Consider the following 25,139-nt stretch of genomic DNA (forward strand, 5'->3'; position numbering starts at 1 on the left):
AGTCAAAATAATATCTTAAAATCTGCATTTGTAAATACGCCCCAGAGCGTTACCTTATATGAAAGGTGGGGATAGATGAGTTCATAATATGCGGTTAACAATCTGTTAACTGATAGACAACATGGCTTTCTGGCTGAGAGATCTACCATCACTGCCCTTGCTGATTTGGTCGAGCACGTAATTGACAACATAAAGGAAAAAATTACCGTCACTAGTACATTTCTCGATCTAAGCAAAGCATTAATAAATGCCTACCATGCACTCTTTGAAAGCAGAATAATTAGATATAGGATCATACTTTGGGGAGAATCCTCAAACAAGAACCTTCAACCTTTTGGTGTCGAGGGTGTTTTACTCAGTTGACGAGTTTATGGAGAGCCGCTGGGACGAAATTCAAAACTAACACGATCAATCCTCTGGTTCTGGTGTGGCAGTGGCAGGATTGTCTGGTGAGAATGAAGATGAGAGTGAATGAGAGAAACATGTGACTGTGTGCGTGAGTGAATGAAGTGTAGGCCTACCTTTTTATTATTTAAATATTTATGACGTTTGTATGTAATTTTATAATTGTTACTGCAATAAAGTGATATTATTATTATTATTCAACGTGTTATGGTCATTCAGAAGCGGGCGATAAGAGTAATGCCTCGCCTTGCGCCCCGGGACACCTGTAGAAAAGCCTACAAAGACTTAAAGATACTCACTGTGACAGCTCTCTACATTCTTGAGATCATCCTACACGCTCATAGTCTCAACTTGACTCGAAACAACCTCCATGGAAGGGAATCCAGGCATGGGCATACCTTCAATTTACCAACTCGCAGAACTGCACTATTTGCCAAAAAACCATCTTATGGTGGAGCTAAGCTGTTCAATGCTCTCACAACCCAGGTCAAGCAACTGGAGGAAAAAGTTGCAAAGAGGACTGCGCTGCTGGCTTATGGAGGAGTCGATTTACGCCATTGGCGAGTTTCGGGAGAGGGCAATTGAACACTAAACCATAATTTATGACTTTTATTTTATGTTGTGTGACGCCTTGATGTTTGTGAATAAAGCTGTCTGTATTCTGTGTCATCAATACCTGAGTTGGGCAGTATACGGACAGACTTCTCAAGGCAAAGATTGCAGAAGACAATTTTAAGCAGACTGCTTCCACGTGCGAGTTCCATGTCGGCCCTCGATCAAGGTGAATTCCAAGGAACTTTGTTGAACTGACTTCTTCGAGCATGTTCTCTTCTAACATAACTGCTGGCCACTCATGGTTTCCATGGGTCCCAGGTAGGTATGACATCTGACTTCATCGAATTTACTTTCAGGTTGATTTGATGGGTTTGTTAGGCCAGCGGAGGTATAGCCAAGCAGATTTTGAATTTTGACAACATTGATAATGAAGAACTGGGTCATGATGATGTTCTTGCCATAGCAAGTGGGTCTAATGATGTTCTTGTAATGAAGCTCAGAATGCAGTCAAAGTGATTGGGAGAGCATTTGACAAATATATTGGTTCTATAATAATCTTACTAGGCTTACCCGTTAGGCATGACTAAACTATTAGTTTTGTGTTACTAATGAACAAATAATCAGTCGCACTAAACAAAAACCCCATAAACAACAATACCCTGGTATCGGATGAAACACAGCTCCAAAATTACATGAAACTATGCAACAGTATTAAAAACATTGACATAGTCTCCTTTCCGGGCCTCTAATCAGTCCTTTCACTCTACCCGCCACATAGAGCTAGGAAATTCTTATAAGCGGGTTATTATTGACGAAGCGCTAATATTGGATGCTGGGGAAATCCTCTATTCAGCCATTCCCTCTAAAGCTCCCGAAATAATGCTTATTGGGGACATCAACCAGATTCCTTATATTAACAGAAATGGAAACCTTGGAGTTTGATCAAATAACTTCACACATAACAATAATAAGACATAAGATAAAATAATAAGACACCACAAAGGAACTAAACTTATCCTACAGATGCACAAGCTCTACTATCTGACCACTATCCTCAAGGGATAATGACAACCAGCTGTGTTGAGAATGAACTGAGCTAGCAGCCTTTGACACACTAGAAAACCTGCACAAAACAATTGACAAAAATAAACACACATGCCTTGTTTTCAAACAGTCTGAGAAGCTTGAGTTGACTAATTTGGCTACACAACATCTACAATCCATGAGTTCCAAGGTAGGCAAGCTGAGGGCATAGTTGTAGTGCGTACCTCATCATCACCCGAGAACATCTACAACTCTATTCCTCACTGCCTAGTGGGAATAACAAGACATACAAAATCCTTTTTGTATATCACAGCCCAGTGGGTGTGATGACATTTACTGAGTGTGTGATGACACTCTCAGTAAATGGATAAAAAAGCTAATTCCTTAGCTCAGAAGAGCTCCTGAGATGCTATGTAGACACGGGCTGCAAATAAACATCCCTACAAGAAAACACTCAAACACTACACCCACTAGACAGCAACACAAAACAAGGAGATTACCACAGAGAACAAAATATCCTGTTTAATTTTTTAGCCAAGAGCCAACATCCAGCCAAGAAAAACACAAACACCAGCTCAAACACAAAGCACTAACTTTCTGGAACTCCCTCTGCAAGACAACCAAAACAACCAAAGAACAGTATTGACAACCAATAAAAAAACCACTAGTTGACAGACACCAACTCACTCTTGCCCACCTAAACATAAACTGGCTGTCTAATAAAACAGAAAGACTATTACACTTCCGTAATAATAAATAACCAGACTTCATTTTTGTTACAGATCATGGTCTCTCCCGAGAAAACCTTAGAAAACACACAACTTGCTGGCTACACCCTAATTGGAGGCTACACCAGAAGAAATCACACAAAAGGGGGAGTTGCAGGACATGCCATACATGGCCTGGAAAAGTATGTTAAAGTGCTTAAGATAAGTGATGAAAACTCAGAACTAGTGTCTGAAACTGCTCTCTTCGAAATAAAACTGAAAAAAGAAATAATCCATGTCTTAGGGGTTTACAGGCCCCCAAGGGATAACGTGAAACAAGCGCTAGATATCCTATCAAGCCAACTGGAATATGCTCTCCGCACAAAAAATAAAATTGTCATTATGAGCGACATAAATGTAAACAACCAGGTGAACATACAAACGACAAAGATAACATCCAAGTTGAAGAACTTCTATCCTCTTTAGACATCGTTAGACTAAATCTGCCGCCTACTAGAATCACTAAAACCTCAATAGACTGGATCTGCACAAACATAGACCTAAAACGTATCCAGACGTATGTAATGTGGGTTGATCTGAAAATTACATTATGTTAATTTTATTTTCACACATTTAGCTAATAATTTGGTTTAAAAACAGTTAATGTTGGTGGTTGTTTTTTATGTTGCAGATGCTCAGCAAAATGTTTCGAGCACATTGGGCCAGAAAACATCCAGGATACTTTTAACCGATTTTACTCTGCCTACAAGACAAAAGATGAACAGGACCTTTTTTTACATGGTCTGATTGATGTTGAAGACGTTGTAACCAGAAGACCTGGATCACGCGACATCAAAGTGAAGGAACGCGAAGAAAATGCAAACATTCGCCCTAAAAAGAAGGCAGGTGGCAACAGCAACACCTTCTGTTACCATATTCTTGTTGGAGACAGGAGAGTAAAGGTATGCGCAGCAGCCTTTATTTCAATTTTTGCCATTTCAGAAAAGAGAGCAAGACTAATAAGGCAGCTAAAGACCAGTAGTAAGCTAGTTAGGGACCTTAGAGGGGCACACATACCAGCAATACTTTATCAGGCTCCAGAAGTTTATCAGGAAATTGACAAGCACATAACATCATACCCAACTAAGATAACCCATTATTCTGGGAAAGTGAAACAGTTTCTTACTGAGAAACTGAATGTAAAACTAATGCACCAAATATTTTTGGAAGAACACCCTGAAGTAAAGGTTCCGTACCAAGCATACTGGAACTATTTCAATACAAATTTAACTTAAGTTTTGGCCAGCCTCTGGTTGACACTTGCTGTACGTGTGAGGAGTTGAGCATTAAAATAAAGTCGCCCCATTTAAATGACGTTGCCAAGCGAGTAGCTGTGGCTGAAAAAATTGTACATAAAAGGAGAGCAAATAAAGTTCTACAACCGCATTGAACTAGGTTGAAGTAGACAGCTCTAAAATGGTTTACAATGTTAAAGATTGGTGGCCAACCTTTAACAAACGCATTGCATCATAAGAAACCAAAAGGAAGCGCAAAGAAGAAAGAATCTTTTTTCGGAATAAGTAAGTTCCACAACTTTGAGTACAACTCCGATTAACAAGGCGACTGTAGAGCAAGACAGAAAATCAATGGAATCCTTACTCATACGTTCAAAATGAGTATGATCACATGTGGCAACAATGAGCTGCATCTTCCAGACCAAATAGCTTATCCAACAGGGAGGTCTATATTAAAAGTGCAAAACTAAATGACTTGAGGAGGTGTTTACAATACATTCCCAACGACCATTTACCAATTCATTAAGAAAAACTCACAATGTCAATTAAAGAGAAAAAAGGACTCTCAACAAAAACACCATAAATCTATTCAAAACCAGGCTCCATGAACAACCCTGGGACTGTGTCTACCAGATAGAAGATGTCAAAGAATCTTATAACAACTTTCACAGGGTTATCCAAGGAGTATTCAACGAGACCTGCCCAGTAAAAATGACAAGTAAAAAACAACAAACCAAAAAAAACTGCTGGGATGCTGAATGCTCTAGACTAAAAAACATCTATATATAAATGCCTTGGAAAAAGAAAACTGCACAGGTCTACCTAAACATTAAGCAGAAACCACAGCAAGAAAAAAGGACTATGACCTCAGACTAAAGACTCTGAGGAAAATTCAAACCTTCGACTATATCAACAATGGCAACAAGTCCAAACCACCTCAACAATTTTTTTGCTACAGCTGCGGAAAGGACACTTCAGGCCAACAACACCAACACATGCACCAAAACCCCGAAATTCCTCCTTTAACAGATAACAAGTACTAAAAGCAATAGACTCACTTAAACAAAAAACTTCATCTGGCACTGATGAAATATCAGCTAAACTGATCAAAACATGCAAAAATGAACTGATTAATCCACTAACACCACTCATAAATAAGTCTCTCCAACAAGAGGTCTTCCCAACACAGTTGAAAACTGCCAAGGTATAGGGGGAAAGCGGGTAGTATGGGCCACCAGTTGTCTAAAAATGTTACTGTCAGGTAGCAGGTTTAGCAAGCAGCGCTAATGTCGCCCCGCCATGTGCAGGTAGTTGGTCATCGTCACTTTGCGTTGAGTATGAGAGAGTTTTGTTTGTTTGTGAACCTGGAAACTGGTGCTTCAAGTAACTTTTAACAGCTTCCTGTATTATTACAGGTAAGGATAAAGCTATTAAATTAGTATTGTTATCACGCCTACCTTTATAATTATAAATTACTGAAAGTTTCATTTCGATTCCATTAACCCGGCCTGGTTGCCGCCATGTTTTTTTTTTCTCAATTTCAGTCGGGTATTATGAACCCACGGTCAACTAGTTTGATGCGCTGTGTTGGACTCAACAAGCCACAGGTTGAAAGGGTTTTCAATCAGTTATAAGCAATGATTGAAAAACATTCTTTTCGTCCCTCCAGAATTTGTAATGCGGATGAAACTGGAGTTTCGTGCGTCCATGAAAATAACAAAGTCATATCTATGAAAGGCAAAAGACAAGTTTGTAAAATGACCTCTAGTGAGAGAGGTCGTAATATTACCCTTATGTTTTGCATGAGCGCAACTGGTCAGTTCATCCCTCCTCTATTTATATTCCCACGAAAGCGAATGAATAATCTCCTGATGATTGGTGCACCGGCTGAAAGTATAAGTTTCCCAACTCCAAGTCGATGGATGACAACAGAATCGTTCCTGAAATGGCTTCAGCACTTCGTCTCATTTGCAAAGCCTTCAGAGGACGGTCCAGTGCTGCTCATTTTAGATGGTCATGGTAGCCACAAGGACCTAGAAGTCAGTTTGTATGCTCGCAAGAACTATGTCCATATGTTGAGCTTCCCCCCATGAGGGAGCTACAACCTCTTAATATAACATTTATGAAGCCATTCAAAAATTGTTATAATGCTGCTTGCAGCTTATGGATGCGAGCCAACCCAGGAGCATCAATGACTACGACATAGCTAAATTGGTGGCTGAAGCTTACAGCCAAGTATGTCGCCTCGACATCGCTGAAAACGGATTCAGGTACACTGGAATGTACCCAACAAATGCAAATATTTTCTGATCTAGACTTTATGGGTAGTGATATAACAAACATACCTGACCAGCAACCTCCAGAGGGAATTCCTCAAGCTAAAGCTAAGAATCCATCAACATCAGAACATGGACTTGATACTAGTTGGACTAATGAAACTGTCCTAGACAAGCAGAATTTGCCAGCGCGAGCTACAACAGTCACAACCAGTATTTGCCAGCGCGAGCTACAACAGTCACAACCAGTATTTGCCAGCGCGAGCTACAACAGTCACAACCAGTATTTGCCAGCGCGAGCTACAACAGTCACAACCAGTATTTGCCAGCGCGAGCTACAACAGTCACAACCAGTATTTGCCAGCGCGAGCTACAACAGTCACAACCAGTATTTGCCAGCGCGAGCTACAACAGTCACAACCAGTATTTGCCAGCGCGAGCTACAACAGTCACAACCAGTATTTGCCAGCGCGAGCTACAACAGTCACAACCAGTATTTGCCAGCGCGAGCTACAACAGTCACAACCAGTATTTGCCAGCGCGAGCTACAACAGTCACTAGCCCGAAACTTTATTTCGGGAGTGTTTTATTGGAAATTTCTCCATTGACCTCATGCAGTGAAAAGATATTGACGACTAGGAAGAGAAAGGCTAAAAAGAGTGAAATTGTAACTTCAACTCCAATTAAAAACATGCTGATTGCTAAGAAAAATGAGGGGAAGAAAAAAGAAGAGGAAAGGCAAGCAAGAAAACAAATCCGATTTGCGAAAGAGAGAACTACAAAAACGTTGCCAGAATCTAAAAACAAGGAGAAGACAACAAAATTTGTTGATTACGACAATGCTAAACCCTGTACATCTTCAACCGTGGACTGCATTGTTTGTGGAGCTAGTTATGAAGAAAACTGGATCCAGTGCAAGACTGGTGAAGGCTGAGCTCATGAACTGTGTGCCGAAATTGATGGTCCTTTGTTCTACTATTGTGACTATTGCAAGTTAAACAACTAGTAGGTCCTACAATATAAAGAAACCTCTGTTACCTCTATCATATTTTATTGTAATTAAAATAAATGAATGGGTCCGTGCAGAAAGGGCTTCAGTCACATTTTTGTCAAAATTGAGGTAACCATGGAAACCATGTCTATAATATAGCCTCATGTTTTTGTGCAAGAAAGACTTCAGTCCTATTATACCATATGCTTTAAACAGTAGGGCATTATTTAATATTCCCTGCAAAAAGGTCTTCAGTCCGTGACTGAAGTCCTTTTTGCAGGGAATCATTAATAAAACATCTGTTGTTATCGTCAATCACAGTACAATTTAACTCTGTTTAGTTGGCAAGCTTGTTTATTTCTATTAATTTGGAAGAAATCAGCTGTTATAGAGGAAGAATAATAATTTTATTGTTTAGAACCGCACTCATTCAGTGTTCCAACGTGACTTGGGTTATTTTAGGTTAACTTGACTAAAAAGTTAATTTTATCTTGCAAAGATGAATAATAGGGAGGGCGAAAATGAAGAGGATTTTCATGAAGAACAAGAAGTTCAAAGCAAGAAAAGGCAAAGAACGCCGTCTCAATGGAAAAGGAATAAAACTAAAGTTGCTCGACTCAAAGGAGAAGAATATGAAGATTACAGAGGTCGGCTCGTACCAAAACTGGCAGAAGGTCAACTTTGCAGGTAGGGCTAAAATAATTGACTACTTACTTTATTTTTTAAGTTTAATGATAATTTATATTAACCAATATGTTTAGGCTTATTACCAGTAGCTTTCAACTCTATATTACACACAATCTAGTAAGCTTAATTACAAAACATTTACCTAGGTTAGAAAAAGCTACTGGTCTGTATTACCCACGGCAAAGTTTAATTTTTATTCATGGCAAGTTTTCTAGTATGCTATATACTTTCCGTCCGAGCCTATTAGTCAGGGCCTAAGCATATACAAGAGGGCTAGCTCATACCATTGTTTGAGCATATGAAAAACTGACACAGCCCCTCTGACATTTCCCCCCCTTTCCTTTATGATCTAGTCCTGTGTTAGTGTAGCCTAAATGGACAGCTATATCTTTGCTGACGTAATAAAATGTTATATCTCTGTTATTTTTTCAGATGCAAGAGACTCAAGTGTTTTGAGCGGATATCAGAGGATGAAGCTACAGAATTATTCAAGAGAGTTCATGATCTGCCATCAAAAAACGAGCAAGATCTGTACATTCGGTCGTTGATTGAAACAAACAACATCAAACGCCACCGCGCTCGGAAAGATGAACCTAGACAGGTAGACAACATGTTTACTTATTTAGTTATTATGGGAGGTAAAAGGATTGAGGTTTGTTATAAAGCCTTTTTGTCTGTTCACGCCATAACAGACAAACGAGTGAAAAGGATTAGAAAACTACTTCTGGAGGGCAAAACTCCTGAAGATAAACGAGGAAAGACACAAAGTGCAAACACTCTCCTGAAACAAGAGAACTCTTAAGACAGCACATTGAAAGTTTCCCTTCTAAAGTGTCTCGTTACTCGTCTGGAAAAACCAAAATGTACTTAGATGCTAGGCTGTCTGTCGCTTCAATGTACCGCCTATTTAAAGACAAATATCCAGACTTGAAGTGCAGCTACAATTTCTTTAACGAGTTTTTTAATACCAATTACAACCTGACATTTGGCAGACCACAAATTGATACTTGCTCAACATGTGAAGAGTTTCAATTGAAACTGAAAAGCCCGCATCTAAGTGAAAATGTAAAAAGAGCAGCTGCCGCGGAGCTTATAGTTCATAAGAGAAAAGCAAATAAGTTTTATAATGCTTTAAAACATGAAGCTGAGATGAATGATGAGCCTCATGTACTATCTCTCTGCATGGATTTCATGCAAAATGTGCCTATCCCACAAATTCCAATTCAAGACACCTTTTACATGAGGCAACTGACCCTTAATGTGTTTTGTATACATGATATAAAACAAAACACAGCAATGATTTTTCTTTATCATGAGGGCACTGCTAGTAAAGGTCCTAATGAAGTCTGTAGCTTTTTACATGACTATTTAAAAGATGTGTCACCCACGTACACTGAGCTTCGTCTGTTTGCAGATAACTGCTCGGGACAAAATAAAAATCATACACTTGCCAGATTTTTACTGGCTCTTACCCAAACTTCTAATTTTGAAAAAGTCCAGCAGTATTTTCCCGTAAGAGGGCATTCTTTCCTTCCTTGCGATAGGGATTTTGCAACTATAAAAAGGGAACTGAAGAAACACGATAGGCTGTACGATGTGGAAACTGTGAGAAATCTAATTTTACAAAGTAGTAAACCAGGGAAACTTACTGTCAAGGAGATTAATACCTCAGAAATCCTTGAATTCAAGAACTAGTGGCAAACTTACTACAAAAAAACCGTGGTTTCTGAGGAAAGTCGTCCTTGACATATTCCAAAAGATGCAAAGGTTCGCTTTGGAATCAGCTCTTTGACCCACTTTATCTACAACAATGCTCTACCTGGGACTATTATCTGTAGTACTACAATAAAAAGTATTGTTAAACACACATTCCGACTTGCACACAGCTCTCAAGAACAGGTTCGGCTCCCACAGCAACAACATCTAGCCTACCCTGATGGGAAAGTACCAATTAAAAGGGCAAAAATTGGTGATTTGGTTAAGCTCCTGCCATATATTCCTGATGAATATAGAGGATTTTATGAAGAAATAGTCAACTGGCCATCTACTGAAGAAGAAATTGATATTCATGTTCAGGATGACTGATTTTGTTAATTTTAAGTTTATGACAAACATTTGAGTGAGAATTTTACAAAGCTTATATTATACTACATTAAATATTTTAATCAGAAAACTTTGTCATTTTATTCATCCAGTCTTCAAATTTACACTGTATAAGAAATAACAAGTTTTGACGATAGAAACTTGAATTTAAAGGTTAAAAATTAATTTTTGTGCAAAAAGGGCTTCAGTCCGTGACAAAAAACAATTTTTTTTAGACTTACCGAAACAGGTATATGTATTTGGTGGCCACAGACCAAGTTCCTAATGTCTATAGAAACTAACATATTTTTTTCATAATTTTTAAACAGTGTATGTCACGTGGAGATAGTTTTTTTTAGTTTTCCAAAAATTGTGTTTTTGTGACTGAAGCCCTTTCTGCATGGACCAATTCAAATTGTTTTTCATCACAAAAAAATTACAGTATACTGATTATTTCCTATATTATATTAAGTGGCCCATAATACCCTACAGATATACGTTTTTCAGTATTTCCACAAAATTCTAAGTTACCAAAAAACTTTTTCATATACATGGAAACATGTTAAAAAGATGTTTACTTAATGAATAATATATGATAATTCATATGACAATATACATAAATAAATGATAATATATGTTTTTGCTGCAAATGATATAAAATACACGAGTCGGGGAGAAAAACGATGAAGGTGCAGTTTTTTTACATTTTGAGTTAAACACGGGAAGTTGTAGGTTAAAGGCAATAGAATGTTGTTAACGAGACTTTGGCGCTAAAAACAGTGAGGGTGCAAAGATATTAGCAGTTGAAATATCCATGCAAGCGGGAATAATGATAAACGTGGTCGGCTCAGGCGCTAGTAACGATGAACGTCACCTCACTGCTCCCCACTCCGCATCCTCTATCAGCTGTTTATTGTTCTGCAGACGATCCTGTTGTGACAGGAAACTCCAGTAGCCGGTGCTTGCCATTATAGTGTGTTTAGCTGTATTTTTGCTTGGTTTTCATTGTGGGAGGCAGTTGTTTAATGTGCGTGTGAGTGCCAGTTTAAAACTGAGTGGTGTGCTGAGTTGTTTATAGTTAACCCATAATGGATGAAGAAGGTGCTGTTCCGGACAAAACAAAAGCTAAAAAAAGGCAGAGTCTAGGAAGAGTGAGCGATGCTGCAAAATAAAAATGAGGAACCATACCCATGAAACAGGTGAAAATTGTAATTGTAAGGTATTTTGTTGCTTTAGTAATATAACTGAAGACGAACGTAAGAAGATTATTTTGCCCTTTAATGGTCTAGAAAATCGAGATAGCCAAAACATTCATCTAAGCGGGTAAATTACTTGCAATTTAGTGAAGCAAAGAAGAAACAGGCCAGATGCAAAAAACAGTAAACTTCACTCGTACGCATATCGTTATAAAGTACGTATGACACGTGATAACGAAATGATCGAGGTTCCTGTGTGCCACAAAGGGTGTCTTGCTATGCATGTTATCACTCCAAGGCGCTTACAGACGATACAGCAACAACTGACCGAATTCGGGAAAGTGTTACCAGATAAACAAGGTAAACACTTGAATAGGCCTCACGCCTTGTCGGAGGAAGTTACCAATAAGATTCATGAACACATTCAGTCTCTCAGGGGGAGAAAGGCTTATTATTCTCTCAAAAAGACTGACAAGATCTATTTGCCTGATGAATTAAACATTACTAAGCTTCATGAAATGTACAAGGAAAAGTATCCGAATTTCCCAGCCTCTTATGATAATTATCGCAAGAGTTTTGAGACAAACTACAATTTTTCTTTTGGTTATCCCCGTTCGGATACTTGTTGTCGTTGTGATGGGTTAAATGCCGAGATAGAGATAGTAAAAAAAGAACTAATGAAAAGTGATTGCCCTAACGTTGCTGACATTAATAAAAAATTGTGTGAAGTTCAACGTGATCTAGAGTTACATAAAAGAAAAGGCGATACATTTTATGAACGAAAGAAAAACTGCAGAATAAGGTGCTCAAAACTTGCAGAGGAGGAAGCTATCACGCTAGATTATCAGAAAAACTTATCAGTTCCAAATATTGCGACAAATACTATATATTATAAGAGGCAACTTACGGTGCATTTATTCAACATTCATACCCTGTCTACAGGTGAATCTTTCTTTTATGTTTATGACCAAACAGTTGCTAAGAGAGGCTCAAATGATGTTACATTCTTGCTTCATAATTTCATACTTGAACAACTCTCTCCCAGCGTTAAAATTCTTCACATATTTTGTGATTCGTGCGCTGGACAGAACAAGAACAGTACTCTACTTCAATACCTTCACTACATTGTTCACTACATAAAACGTTTAAAATCCGTGACTTTAACATTCCCAGAGCGAGGACATTCGTACATGGGATGCGACCGCAACATGACTTTAATTCCAAAGAAACAATTTGCGGAATTGCCTAAAGACACTTACAACATAATAAGAGAGGCTAGGGCTAAACCAAGTCCGTTCATAGTCATTGAGTGTGAGCAAACTATGTTTAAGGATTGGACCACCTTCTTCAAAACCAATAATGAATATGCAAAAAAACTTGCTATGCGAACGCGCCCTGTAAAGGAGCTGAAATTTGAAACGGATCACTTCAGAACCATAAGTCACAGGTCCTCCTATAACGGATACTGGGAATCTCCCATTGTCATTGCTACAAAGAGGACTTTGCAGAATAAGAAAACACAAGAAGAAGCAGAAGCTTCGTCTACAGGAGAGTTCTTTCTGCCGAGCAATGCCTATGATATAAGGCTCCCACTTCCAGAGGCCATATGGAGAGATTTGCAGGTAATACTTCACATTACTAGGCATATACTTTATATTTATGTTTTATAACGCAGAAATAATTTATGCAATCGTACATCCTGACCCAAATTTACAAAAAAACAAACGAGCTAAAGAATACTCCTGAACACTGTGGGTTTGAAAACTAAAATAAAACTTTTTAAATGAGTTTTGTGATTTAAATTTTCATCATTTCAAAATTAACTCCTATACAATATAAACTTGTGTTTGCACAAATATGTTCCTTTTACAGGACCTAACTCCATTCCTGACAAGTACTGAAGCGAAAGAGTTAAGTTTTTTCATTTATAAAAACTGTAAAGTTAACTTTGAAACATGAACTAAGTACTCAATAAAAGACTATTAGATTGTAATCTGTTGTTGTTAATATTTTCCTGCTAAATTGCTGCACCTTCATAATTTTATTTGCAAAATTATTGTACCTTCATCATTTTTTCCCATTAAAAAAGTGCAAATTTTACTAAAAAATTTAATAAAAGGTCGTTTTTAAAACACTAAAATGATATATTTACTTCTTATAAGTATCTAATATTGCTGATAATAACTAATTATTATAATTTTTACATCTATCAGAATAGATTTCCTGAAGAGTTCTAAAATCAATATATCATTATTTCTGAGATTCAAAGAACATACACCTTCATCGTTTTCCCCCCCCCGACTCCTCATATATACGTAGTATAAGCCGGTTATAGCGTCGCCCGCTTATAAAGTTGGAATAGCGCCACCCCGGTAAAAATCAGACCCCGTTTCGCCGCATATAAAGTTTCCCGCTTATTACGTTTATCCGCGTTTAAGGTACGGTTTCGGCTGCATTTCGACTGCTTATAACGTTTTCAGTTGTCCTGAGAGAGCATTTTTTATCCAGTTCAGTGAGAGAAACGCCACTTTTGACATGACGTACTGTCGCGCCGCCAGGATCTCGCCGCCAATGGGTTGCGATCGGAGAAGGAGCGTGGGGGAGCGGGAGCGCGGAGGGTGGAGGCGGGCGAGTGGGCGGGCCCACTAAAAAGAATCTCGCCAAGGAGCTGCAGATCCCTATAGCTATACTTCAAGGAATCATCAAGAGCAGGGAGAAGATCCTGACCGCTGCCCTTACGGGAAACACGAAGAGGAAGAAAGTGAAGAACTCGACGAAATTCCATCGGCTTGAAGAGGCGCTCACAGAGTGGATCGCCCAGGCGAGAACCATGAAGAAGAGGGTGCCGCTTAGTGGCAAGGTTCTGAAAGAAAAGGCTTTGCGGTTGAAAATTGACAACTTGTTTTATTGAAGAGGAGTTCCAAAGGACAAAATAGTGATGTTCAAAATTTCTTTTTATAGAGAGTTTCAGTATGGCATACTTTCAATTTGAAAAAGTGGGGAATCCAACCACTTGAACCTCCAGCAACCCTTTCATATCCAGGTGGTAAGATAGCCATTAATATCAAGAAAATCAATGACCTGAAAAAGCTAGAACCATACTTGGTTGGTTACGAGTTGTGTAGTAAAAATGGAAAAGGTTGTAAGTGCCAAAAATAAAAAAAATGACTTTTTCGGTGAAAAGCGAAGTAAAAGCCAAGCGTAATAAGATAGACAAGGTAGTAAGTGCCAGAAAAATTGCCCCTAGTTTGTAGAGCAGTCGGAAGATGTCAGCACCGTGTAAGAGCCGTGCGGGGTTGAAGTGGAGAACGATGTAAGTCCACCCGCCATGATGTATGTTCCTTGTCTATTCCGTAGTTATTTGCTGTTGCCGGGCGGGCAGTGACGCTACGCATGCTCGCCGCTTTTACGTTTTGTGTTGTTTTACGTAGTGATTATTTTATTTAAGTGTGTTGCGTGTAACAGGCGTTGAAGTATTTATTAGTGCAGTGTTCTATCTTACTAAAAATGGAAGCACCTCCTGTCCGTAAGAAAGTTCTAGTGGAGAGAAGACGAAGGGCTCGGGAAAAAGGAGACAGTTATGTTACTTGTAAAGGAAAGACTATCCCCGCAAAAAATCCCCCACCTCCTGAACGAAGCTGTTCATGTAAGTACCAATGCAAAAACTTGAGTAACGAACAAAAACTGATATTGTTTATGGAATTCTACAAAGTTGACGAAAAAAGCCAGGGAACATATTTACTCAACCACATGCAGATGCTACCTATTGCCCGTAGAAGACACGGGAATTACGATGATCCCAGTGAGAGTAGACGCACCTGCTCGTTTGCATACAACATTCCTGATGGTTCTGGCAAAAACATACAAATTTGCAAAAAAAAACTTTAAATAAATTTTTGCTACTTCTGAAAGGAAGTTGATTGGTTTACAAACTAAAAAAAAAAAACAGGATGCTTGATTTTCGAAGACAAAAGAGGGAAAACCCCTGGATCAAATGAACACAAGGTGAAGTATACAGAAAATGACCGTAATCTGGTTAGGTGTCATATAAATTCTTTCCCAAGATACGAAAGCCATTATTGCCGAAAAGTATCAAGCAATGAGTTTTTGTCCCCAGACCTGAACAAACACAGAATGTTTATGGCATTTAAAACCCAATACCCTACAAGTCCAGTCAACTATAGTTTTTATACAGAAGTATTAAAAAAAGATTTCCCAAAACTCAAGTTCAAGGCTCTTGCAGCTGATACTTGCAAAAAATGTGATCTTTTTAAAGTGCAGATTTCATCAACGACCAATGAAAGGGCAAAACGGGAAGTTAAAACTAAAAAAGAAATTCACCACCGAAAAGCTGAAAAGGCCCATGTCTGCATGAAAGAGGATATTACTTTGTCCCAACTTCCAACTGGTACCGCTACAACATTATGTATGGACTTGCAACAGGTGATGTTCGTGCCCATGCTTACCCATAGCACCATGTTTTACTGCAGACAACTTTCTTGCTATAATCTAGGAATACATGTGGGGGATAACGACTCAGCGTTTATGTGTATGTGGCATGAGGGCATCGGAGGTCGGGGAGCCAATGAAATAGCTTCTTGTCTGTTTAAAGTTGCTACTGTTCAAGGCCATTTTTCTCGGAGAAGACTTGTAATATGGTGCGACAACTGTGGTGCTCAAAATAAAAACAGGATGCTCTTAATGGCAATTATTTACCTAGTTCACAAAGGGTTTTATCGCTCTATTAACTTGAAGTATCTTGTAAGTGGGCACAGTTATATGAACTGTGACAGAGACTTTGGCATTATTGAAAAACGCCGCAAAAATGCAAAAGCAATGGTTCCTAAAGACCTGGAAGATGTAGTTGCAAGTGCAAAATTTAAATCCCCCTTCACAGTTGTTTCTATGAAGACAGAAGACTTTATAGATTTTAAAGGTCTTGCAAATCAGTTCATTAACACAAAAGATCTAGCTATCAGCAAAATTTCCCACTTCCGAGTTTCTCATAAGAATCCAAGCACAGTGAAGGTAGCGTCAGTTTTGGCACTTCAAGATGATGGTATGGTAACATGGAACAAAGTTGACGTCTTAAAGAAAAAGGCCGACCTTGGCAATCTTCCCGACTTAAAGGACTTGCCAAAAATCCAGTTTAAATAAAAAATCTCACAAGAAAAGAAGAACGATCTGATAGGAATGATAGACTACATAGAAAAGGCAGAAGACAAGCAGTTTTATAGAGATCTTCTGGCAGCAGACACCGTTCCTGATGGTGTCATGGAGGTGGATGCAGACATTGAAGACAAGGACTACTGAGGGCTCTAACTGCAAAAGTCACATTCTCCAATTTTTTTCGAAATTGACTTTTGGGTATATTCTAATTATATTCATAGCTTTGCACATATTGATCTAAGAGTTTTAAAGCAAAACTAACAGTATCCCACTTTATTTTAACGGTGAAAATTACGTTTGTTTTCAAAACTCACATTCTCCAAAGTCTTTGAATGCAAAATTCACATTCTCCATTTCAGCCAATAGGAAGGCTTGTTTGAGTCACGTGACACTGCACCCTGTATCGTCTGTTTTGCTAATGTTTTGTAAGTAGGAAGTCAGTGTAGTGGTGTACTGTTTCTGTTTTATGCGTTAAATAGCTTAAAAATGGATATTAGTGTAAGACCAAGTGATAAAAGTAAAGGAGAAACACCCAGGAAGAAGGTTCGAGCACCAAACCACTGGAAAAGAGCCCAGGCAAAAAAGAAAAGGTAACCAAAACCTTCATACATAACCTCTATGTTCATAACCTATTTGCCATGTTTCAAAGACCGGGTTAATTAAGAAATAAAACTTTTTATTGCATAAATATTTACTTATTTAACTATATTTAACTTACGTACCGGTCTGAGGCATAGCTTTTGGATGCTTGTCATTCTCTAGGCGTATGCAATTTTAGCAAATAGGACTTAGGCCTTTGTTACTTTTGACACGAAATGCTAATATATCATTGTGGTTCTCTGAGACAAGAAAATAGAAATAATTGCTGAATAAAATGTTAGAATCAGCATATTATTTTTATTTTTTTGTTTTCAGATATGCTCCGAAGGGTTTTCCGGATTTTCCTACGTGTAACCACACCAAAGGCGCCCTACTTTGCCGATCATTGACAGCCCAGGACATAAGAAGATTTCATTCTGCTTTTTATAAGGAACATGATAAAATATACCAAGACAACTTTGTTCTAAAGCATATAACAATGAACGTGATAAAGCGAAGAAGACCCAAAAACCAAAAAAATATTAAAAAACAAGCTAGAGCAAAATATTTCATAACAAACCGTGAGAAGAAAATGGTTCCGGTGTGTTTGGGTACTTTTCTGAGGGCCTTAAATATTTCCAGATTTAGAATTAATAAAATTGCTGACCGGTTTTATTACAAACATGAAATGCCGAAGGAGAGGAGAGGCGGTGACACTACTGGTAACAGATTTGTGGCTAAAAAAGAAAGTATTATGACGTTTATTAATAGTTTAAAGTGCAGTGAAACTCATTACTGTACAAACAGAAGTGGCCGGAAATATTTGCCTGCAGAACTAAATATAAAGAAGCTCTGGCGAATGTATCAGACCAATGCGGAAGATCACCTTAAAGTGAAAGACAGTTATTTTAGATATATTTTTAATAGAAAATACAACTTGGGATTCGGATCACCTAGGGTGGACGTATGTTCTACTTGCCTAGAATTGGCAGAAAAAATAAAGTCGACAAAGAGTGATGCCGAGCGAAACATGCTTCTTGTTGAGAAACGGGTCCACAAGCTACGATCACAAGCATTTTACGGTTTGTTACAAGAAGACCGTGAAGATCTCCTAATATTATCTTTCGATTGCCAAAAAAATCAACCTCTACCTAAACTTCCGGATCAGTCCTCCTACTACACCCGTCAGCTATATTTAAATAATTTTTGTGTTGTAAAGGGCCATTCAAAATCCAAACTTGACAAAGATAATGTAACAGCTTACACGTGGACAGAGAATGAGTTTTCTAAGGGATCCAATGAGATTTCATCCTGTTTATATGACACTTTGAATTCTATTGACTGACCCCCTACATGACTGTTCGACTTATTAGCGACGGGTGTGGGGGTCAAAATAAAAATTCAATTTTAATCACTATGGTGTGCTCATGGTTTGTCAATGCACCTGATAACATCAAGGAGGTACAGTTAGTTTTCCCAATGACAGGTCATAGTTTTATCCCCCCAGATAGGGTGTTTGGCAATGTCGAGAAGGAGATAAAGCGATGTGAAGTAATTGTAAGCCCACAGGAGTACATTGACATCATAGGAAATTTTGCTACAGTGAAAAAACTTGGCGTTGATACTGTGAACCTTGATTGGAAATCTGAGGTGGAGCAACACATACGCAAGACAAGTACATGGCATTTTGGTATCCAGTCTTGTAGGCGGGTCTACTTTACTAAGGAGAGTAATGGTAACAATGAAACGGTTTTGGTACAAGGAGAATGTACCTATCGCCTAAAAGCAAATCCTGAACAAGCAGCAAGAAGTATAGTAAAAAGAGGGAGAAGCCTTAACAACATAAGACCAGTGACTATTGTTAAAGGTAACAGTGTTGGAAAGGAAGAAAAAAAGGCTGATGTAAACACTCTTCTACTAAAACATTATGGAAATGAATGGCGACAGAATGAATCCCTGGAGTTTTTTAGACATGTATTAGATGACCCTGAAGTCGAAGTAATTGGTGACGATGAGGAAGGTTGCCAACGAGCCGAAGAGATGCCTTGTTACCAAATTTAAAATACTGTACAGAAGTCCTAAATGAATAGGCAATAAAACTTTGGTTCTCTGATTTCTTCATTTTATGAGTTTTAATACCGTACCTTATAAATCCCCAGTAATTATGTCTAAGCATATTAATTTATTACTATTTTCTTGTCTTTGAAAGCCTACAATGTTTGGTGTCAAAAGTAACAATCTCCATATCGGATTATTGCAAAACTAACATTCTCCAGTTTGAGAATACAAAACTCACATTCTCCAAAGTTTAAAGGCATTTTTCACTATGTTAGAGTGCTTTTATATACAAAAAATGTTGTAAATCTAATTCGATGGAATGCCAACTCTAAGAACATATAATGGTTACCAAGGTTACTTTATTTATAATGCAAGTAGCAGTTTTTTGCTATTTTCGTAAAATTTTAAAAAGTGGAGAGTGTGACTTTTGCAGTTAGAGCCCTCTACTAGTTGTATTAAAAGTAAGGTATTTTAATGTACAAAGTCCTAGAGTTAATAATATTAAAAATAATATTAATAATATTACGTATATTATGTAACTTTTTTCAGAAAGTCAAGACTATGACTAAAAGTGTTTTATCTTTTGTACGTATTATCATGTATCCTTGTAACATATTTTGATGTTATGGTGTACATTAAACGCTTCTAAACAATACTGGACTTACATCCTTTTTTTTAAACTAACCCTTCACTTACATCATTTATTAAATAAAGAAAGGCACATACATCCTTTTCCACAAAAAAACCGATTGCTCTTATATCTTTTTCCATATTTTTTTGGTTTCCGCTTATATATTTATAGCAGAAATTGTATTATATGTTATTCCTATTGTTTTATTTTATTTTATTTTAATTTTGAAGTGCAAAACTAGACTTTTCCATTTGTTCAGATGCAAAAGTGGTCATTTCCATTTCCAGATGCAAAAGCGGACATTTCCAAACTTAAAATTAAAATTATTAAATAATGGTTGCTTAGATACATGGTTTGAGTTGTAATTCATTTTTGGTTACCCTAAAGTTTATTGCAAAAAAATCTGACATAGAATAACAAAAAAGCCATTATTACAGAAGTTTTTTGAGTTTACTGAAAAATACACGAAATTGGACATGTCCTGTTTTTCTTCTAGACCCCTCATTTAACAAATTAAATGTTGTTTAACTGGACAAATAATTTTTATTTATGATTTTATTAACATAACAATTTCAACTGATGGTTCAAAATTGAATTGGGGTAGTGTAAAATTTATCCATCTAGAGAAAGAAAAACCAGACACGCTTTATTTCAAAAACGAGTTTTGGGAAACTGGTTTTAAGGAATTAAATATTACAGAGAAACCTGAAATAACATCAGGAGATGGAAAAACGTGCGGAAAAATTAAAAGGAGTGAAAAGAACCAACCATTTAAATTGAGTCCAGCCTGCACTAGAAAACTACCACTTACTGATGCAAAAATTAAGGACATAAATGAGATGTGCAGATCAGGGGTGATTCCTATAACCTACCATACCTTCTATCAAGAATTACTCTCAATTAGTGATAGCCATCCTAACGGTAAAAAAAGAAAATCACCTAAGTCAAGAAAAGAAAAAGAATCAAAAAGTGATGAAGAAGATGAACTTTCTTTGGCAGATATGAAGAGAAAATTTGTAAAGAAAAGGAAGGCAAAGAAGCAATAAAAGGCCTGGTTTTCATTGTAACGAATTAATTTCAGATAGTTTTCTTTAAATTTCTATTAACTATAGCATTTAAAATGTTTATTAATATACGAGTAATAAAGGACTTGTTGTGGAATTGGAAGTACTTTATTACACCTTAAGTTTCAATAAAGGCTAATTTAACATTCAAAGACTACTAACTTTTCATCATAGAAAAGGGGCGTATGAACCACACTTTTTTTTAAATCAATAAAAAAATTGTGTTGTCTAGGTAATGTTAGTTTGAAATAGGGGTTGTATTCAGGAATATATAAACTTAAAAAATATTTTTTTCAAATTTAAATTCTTATTTTCTGACGTGTTTCTAAGTTACTAAAACGTTTTTTTGTCATTGTTGTAAATTTCAGAATGGCTCATACGCCCCTATTCCATGAGACCCTCGATATTATATATTTCATTTTGTGCTAGTTCATCGTAATTTTTTTTTCTTTGTTTAGATACAGGACGGAAGTTACCATGAACAGTTTGGAACTCTGTCTGCATCTCCAAAGGGTCCTCAACCATATCATCATCAAGTGATAATTCTGTACCTCAGAACCATATGAGCCTAAGTCCAAAATTTCTTATTTTTTAGGTTATTGCACGTATGTTCTTAAAATTTCATTTTACATCCAGCCATACCATCGTAACTCCGCTAAAAATTCTATTTTTATGATTTATCAAAGGTTATATGAGTCTAAGTCCTGAGGTATATCAGAACCAGACAAACTTAACTCCACCTATGATGTTATGGTTCTGAACATTGAGCATTTCAGCAAAAACCTAAGTCCACAAAATGGACTTGCCATTGTCTGGCCCTAGCCACTATACTCATTTAGTCTCAAGTCCTGTTTTCTGAACAGCTGATGACTGTCAATAATACTGTTGATATTGCTGCTGCCTGCTATTAGAGAGATTATTGAGGTTAGGACTGAGCTGTACTAATCAAAGTTTTATTCTACTTTTAACAAAACGTTTTGGTATTAATATGGAAAGTAGGGGAAAGTTTATACTTTCCAAATTGAAAAACCTTAATACGTTCACTGAAGATAATCTGAAACCTGAAACTAATGATTGTCCTAGCAATCAATCAGTAGAAGTTCCACGAAGAAATTCCACTCCTTCACCGACTTTAAACCGAATTAAAAGTAAGTATTTTTTAAATATGTTTACAAGCTAACAATATGTAAAACTTAAAGTAAAATTCGAATTTTATACTCAGACCTCAAGGAACAATTTTTATTATTATTATTATTATTAGCCTAGGTTTAGAACATTGTTGTGCCAATAGGAGAAGTAGGCCTAAGTGTATGTTTGATTTTCAATTTTATTTCTAGGTATTGAATCCAGATTGCACATCCATCCTCGTTTTACCTGACAATGACTCAACCCAATGGAATTTTAACATGCATGAAAGTGAAAATATCCAAGTTGAAAGAGAAACTAGTAAAGACGTACATCTTCTTAATTTCATTTCAACTCCAGTAGAACCAGGTGAGATTAGTAGGTACATAATACTCTAGGCTCAGTTTAAATAAATTTCAGTAAATTTATGGTTGTTATAAAAATCTTTTTTGTGTAAATTACTGTTATGTTTAACCATTTAACCATAATTGTAGCAGGTATTTACTCGGGGGCTTTAGCCTACCCTAGCAATAATTTAGGTTCCATTTCAATCGTGTTAAGCTGGGCCTGGACCTAGTACATTGTCATTAGACTGTAAATGCTGTAGTCGGTAGGGACAGAGAGCATTAATTTCATACGATAATAGTTATATTCTTAGGGGTTCTTTGTCTTTCCGACTTGTTATTCTACCTAATTTAACATTCTACATGTTTAACAGAAATTATACTTCAATATGAAAAACTTCGTGAGTGACGAGTAAATTACACATAATTACCAAAAACATGATAAAAATTCAATAGAAATCCACTTTAACGATATAATATTTTTTATATCCACATTCTTTGTGTAGGCTATCTATATAATGAACTAATCAATGTTTTGGCGGAACATCAATTTAAAAAATTAAAATAAATTGGACAAAACCGAGTGAATTTCTCTATTTCTTGAAGGCTGGGAACACTTGTAGGAAAGAAAGCTCTATGTTATTAAAAGCAAAACACTTAAATAAAATTAAATATTCAAAATATCTTAACAATTTATTTTTCAGAGTCAAATGAATGGGAGCTAGAGACGATAACACAAGTGACAAACATGGAACAAGAATATGGAGCATCGACAACACTGGAAGATTTAGATGATGCGCTATCTTCTGTGAGCGACCTATTTGAGAATGACATCGATGATCCAACATACACTCCACCTTCAGGTTCAGAGAGTGATTCAACTTTAAGTAACGATTTAGAACAAGTACAAAGTCAATCTGTAAGTACAAATACTACAGCAAATAATAATAATATAATACCTCTGGTACCATACACCGATTCAGATGACACGGAGAGCGAGTTACCGATAGTTACTCAACCTAAAAATAAAGGAAGAAAAAGAATAAGGAATGAAAAAAAGTGGAAAAAAAACATTAGAAAGCAGGGACGAATTTCTGGAAAAGAGCATGTCAACTCTAAAGGAGATATTGTAAAAGAAAGAACTTTAAGACCTCCTTGTAAAACTACTTGTCGCTTGAAATGCTCTCAGCGCATAAGTCATGCACAAAGAGTACACATTCATTCTGACTATTATAATAGTGAAAGAAACTTAAGTTCTAAACGCCAGTATATAGTTTCTTGTATTACAACCAAGCCAATAGCCAGGTCACGACAAAGAGATGGTTCTAGAAATAGTAGAAAAAACAGCCATACTTATTTTCTCAAATGGGATAACAATTTTGAAAAAGTTTGCAAACAATTTTTCTTGAACACACTAGTAATATCAGAAACATTTGTTAAGTTTGCTCTCTTAAAAAACCCAAAGTACTGGTATGGTTGAACCAGACCATCGTGGCAAACATGTACCAGGAAACAAAATACCAGAGACAGCAAAGGATATCATAAGAAACCACATATCAAAATATCCAGCATATGAAAGTCACTATAGTAGGGAAAGGACAAACAAAAAATACTTGGGTAATGATTTAAACATTTCCATAATGTATACCATGTATGAAAATGAATGTAAAGAAAAAAATATCAAACCCGAAAAGAAATGGTTATTTTCAGAAATTTTCAATAGAGAATACAATTTGTCATTTCATTTGCCAGACAATGACACATGTGATTTTTGTGACAGAATTGATTGCCAATTAAAGAATGCAAACGGTGAGCAAAAAGAAAACCTTCAAGCAGAAAAGCAGAAGCATCTAGATGAAGCAGCACGTAGATACCATTTGAAAAAAGAAGATAAGCTTTTGGGACAAGGAAATGAAAAATTTAAAGTTGTTATGGCAGACCTACAGAAGTGTCTTCCTACTCCAGCTCTCACAAACTGTCAAAGCTTCTACTTGAGAAAGCTCTGGACTCTAAACTACACCATTGACGACAGTAGTGGAAAGAAAACGTGGTGCATGATTTGGAATGAGACCACTGCAGGTAGAGGTGGAAGTGAGATGGCTTCTTGTTTGTTTACCTGGGCAAATGAAGAGCTCAATAAAAGCAGCATTGACACTCTGACTGTTTGGACCGATAACTGCAGCGGTCAAAATAGAAATATTAATATGATTTTTAGGTACATTTGGATTTTGAAAACTCTACCCAACATTAATGAAATAAACCACAAATTTTTATTAGCTGGGCATACACATATGGAGGTAGATGGTAAACATGGATTAATAGAAAGAGCAAAAAAGCATCTTAAAACTAACACAATATTTACTACTAATGATTGGGCGAACTTCATCGCATCTTGTAGCAATAAAAACCCATTCATTGTAAAGAAAATGTCTCTTGAACACTTTCTTGATTTTCTTTCGCTTACTAATAAAGATGGACCATTAATAAACAGGAAAAAAAATACTATTGGAGAACCTTTCCTCATTTCCAACACAGTTTGGTTACAGGTTCGAAGAGAAGAACTTGGTATACTGTACTATAAAACAAGCTTTGATGATGTTGATTTTAAAAGTGTGGATTTGAGAAGAAATAAGAGAAAAGAAACAATCATGCCTGAATCAGTTCCGAAACTAAGATCTGAGAAGAGGAAAATAAGTAATGAAAAATTCAGAGATTTAATGACAATCCTCCAGTGGGTCCCTGAAGAATACAAGGCTTACTTTGAGAACCTTCCACATGGGGCTAGTGAAAATGACTTTCCAGATATCAGTTCAACATTATTAGATTAATTCTTACCTTATATTTATAGTTTTTATAAGCAGTGTAATAGTGTTTTATTGACGAAACAATGTATATTAGTTGCTAATGGAAATACAATGCTTAAGTCCAAAT

At 36.8% G+C, this 25,139-nt stretch overlaps 2 protein-coding genes across 2 annotated transcripts; both read left to right on the forward strand.

Annotated features, from left to right (window-relative positions):
• Positions 1 to 16,554: 16,554 nt before the first annotated feature.
• LOC124370858 lies at positions 16,555 to 18,331 on the forward strand. The gene is made up of 2 exons (XM_046829162.1): positions 16,555 to 16,997; positions 17,323 to 18,331. The coding sequence occupies exons 1-2, from the start codon at positions 16,894 to 16,896 to the stop codon at positions 18,329 to 18,331; spliced, it is 1,113 nt and encodes a 370-aa protein (XP_046685118.1). The 5' UTR covers positions 16,555 to 16,893.
• A 3,551-nt stretch (positions 18,332 to 21,882) lies between these two features.
• On the forward strand, positions 21,883 to 24,412 carry LOC124370864. Its single transcript, XM_046829167.1, has 2 exons — positions 21,883 to 22,233; positions 22,913 to 24,412. Exons 1-2 carry the CDS (start codon positions 22,146 to 22,148, stop codon positions 23,686 to 23,688), a joined length of 864 nt encoding a protein of 287 aa, XP_046685123.1. The 5' UTR covers positions 21,883 to 22,145; the 3' UTR covers positions 23,689 to 24,412.
• Positions 24,413 to 25,139: the final 727 nt, after the last annotated feature.

This window comes from Homalodisca vitripennis, unplaced genomic scaffold, assembly GCF_021130785.1.
Source record: "Homalodisca vitripennis isolate AUS2020 unplaced genomic scaffold, UT_GWSS_2.1 ScUCBcl_579;HRSCAF=2902, whole genome shotgun sequence".
In the NCBI taxonomy this organism is placed as follows: Eukaryota; Metazoa; Arthropoda; class Insecta; order Hemiptera; family Cicadellidae; genus Homalodisca; species Homalodisca vitripennis.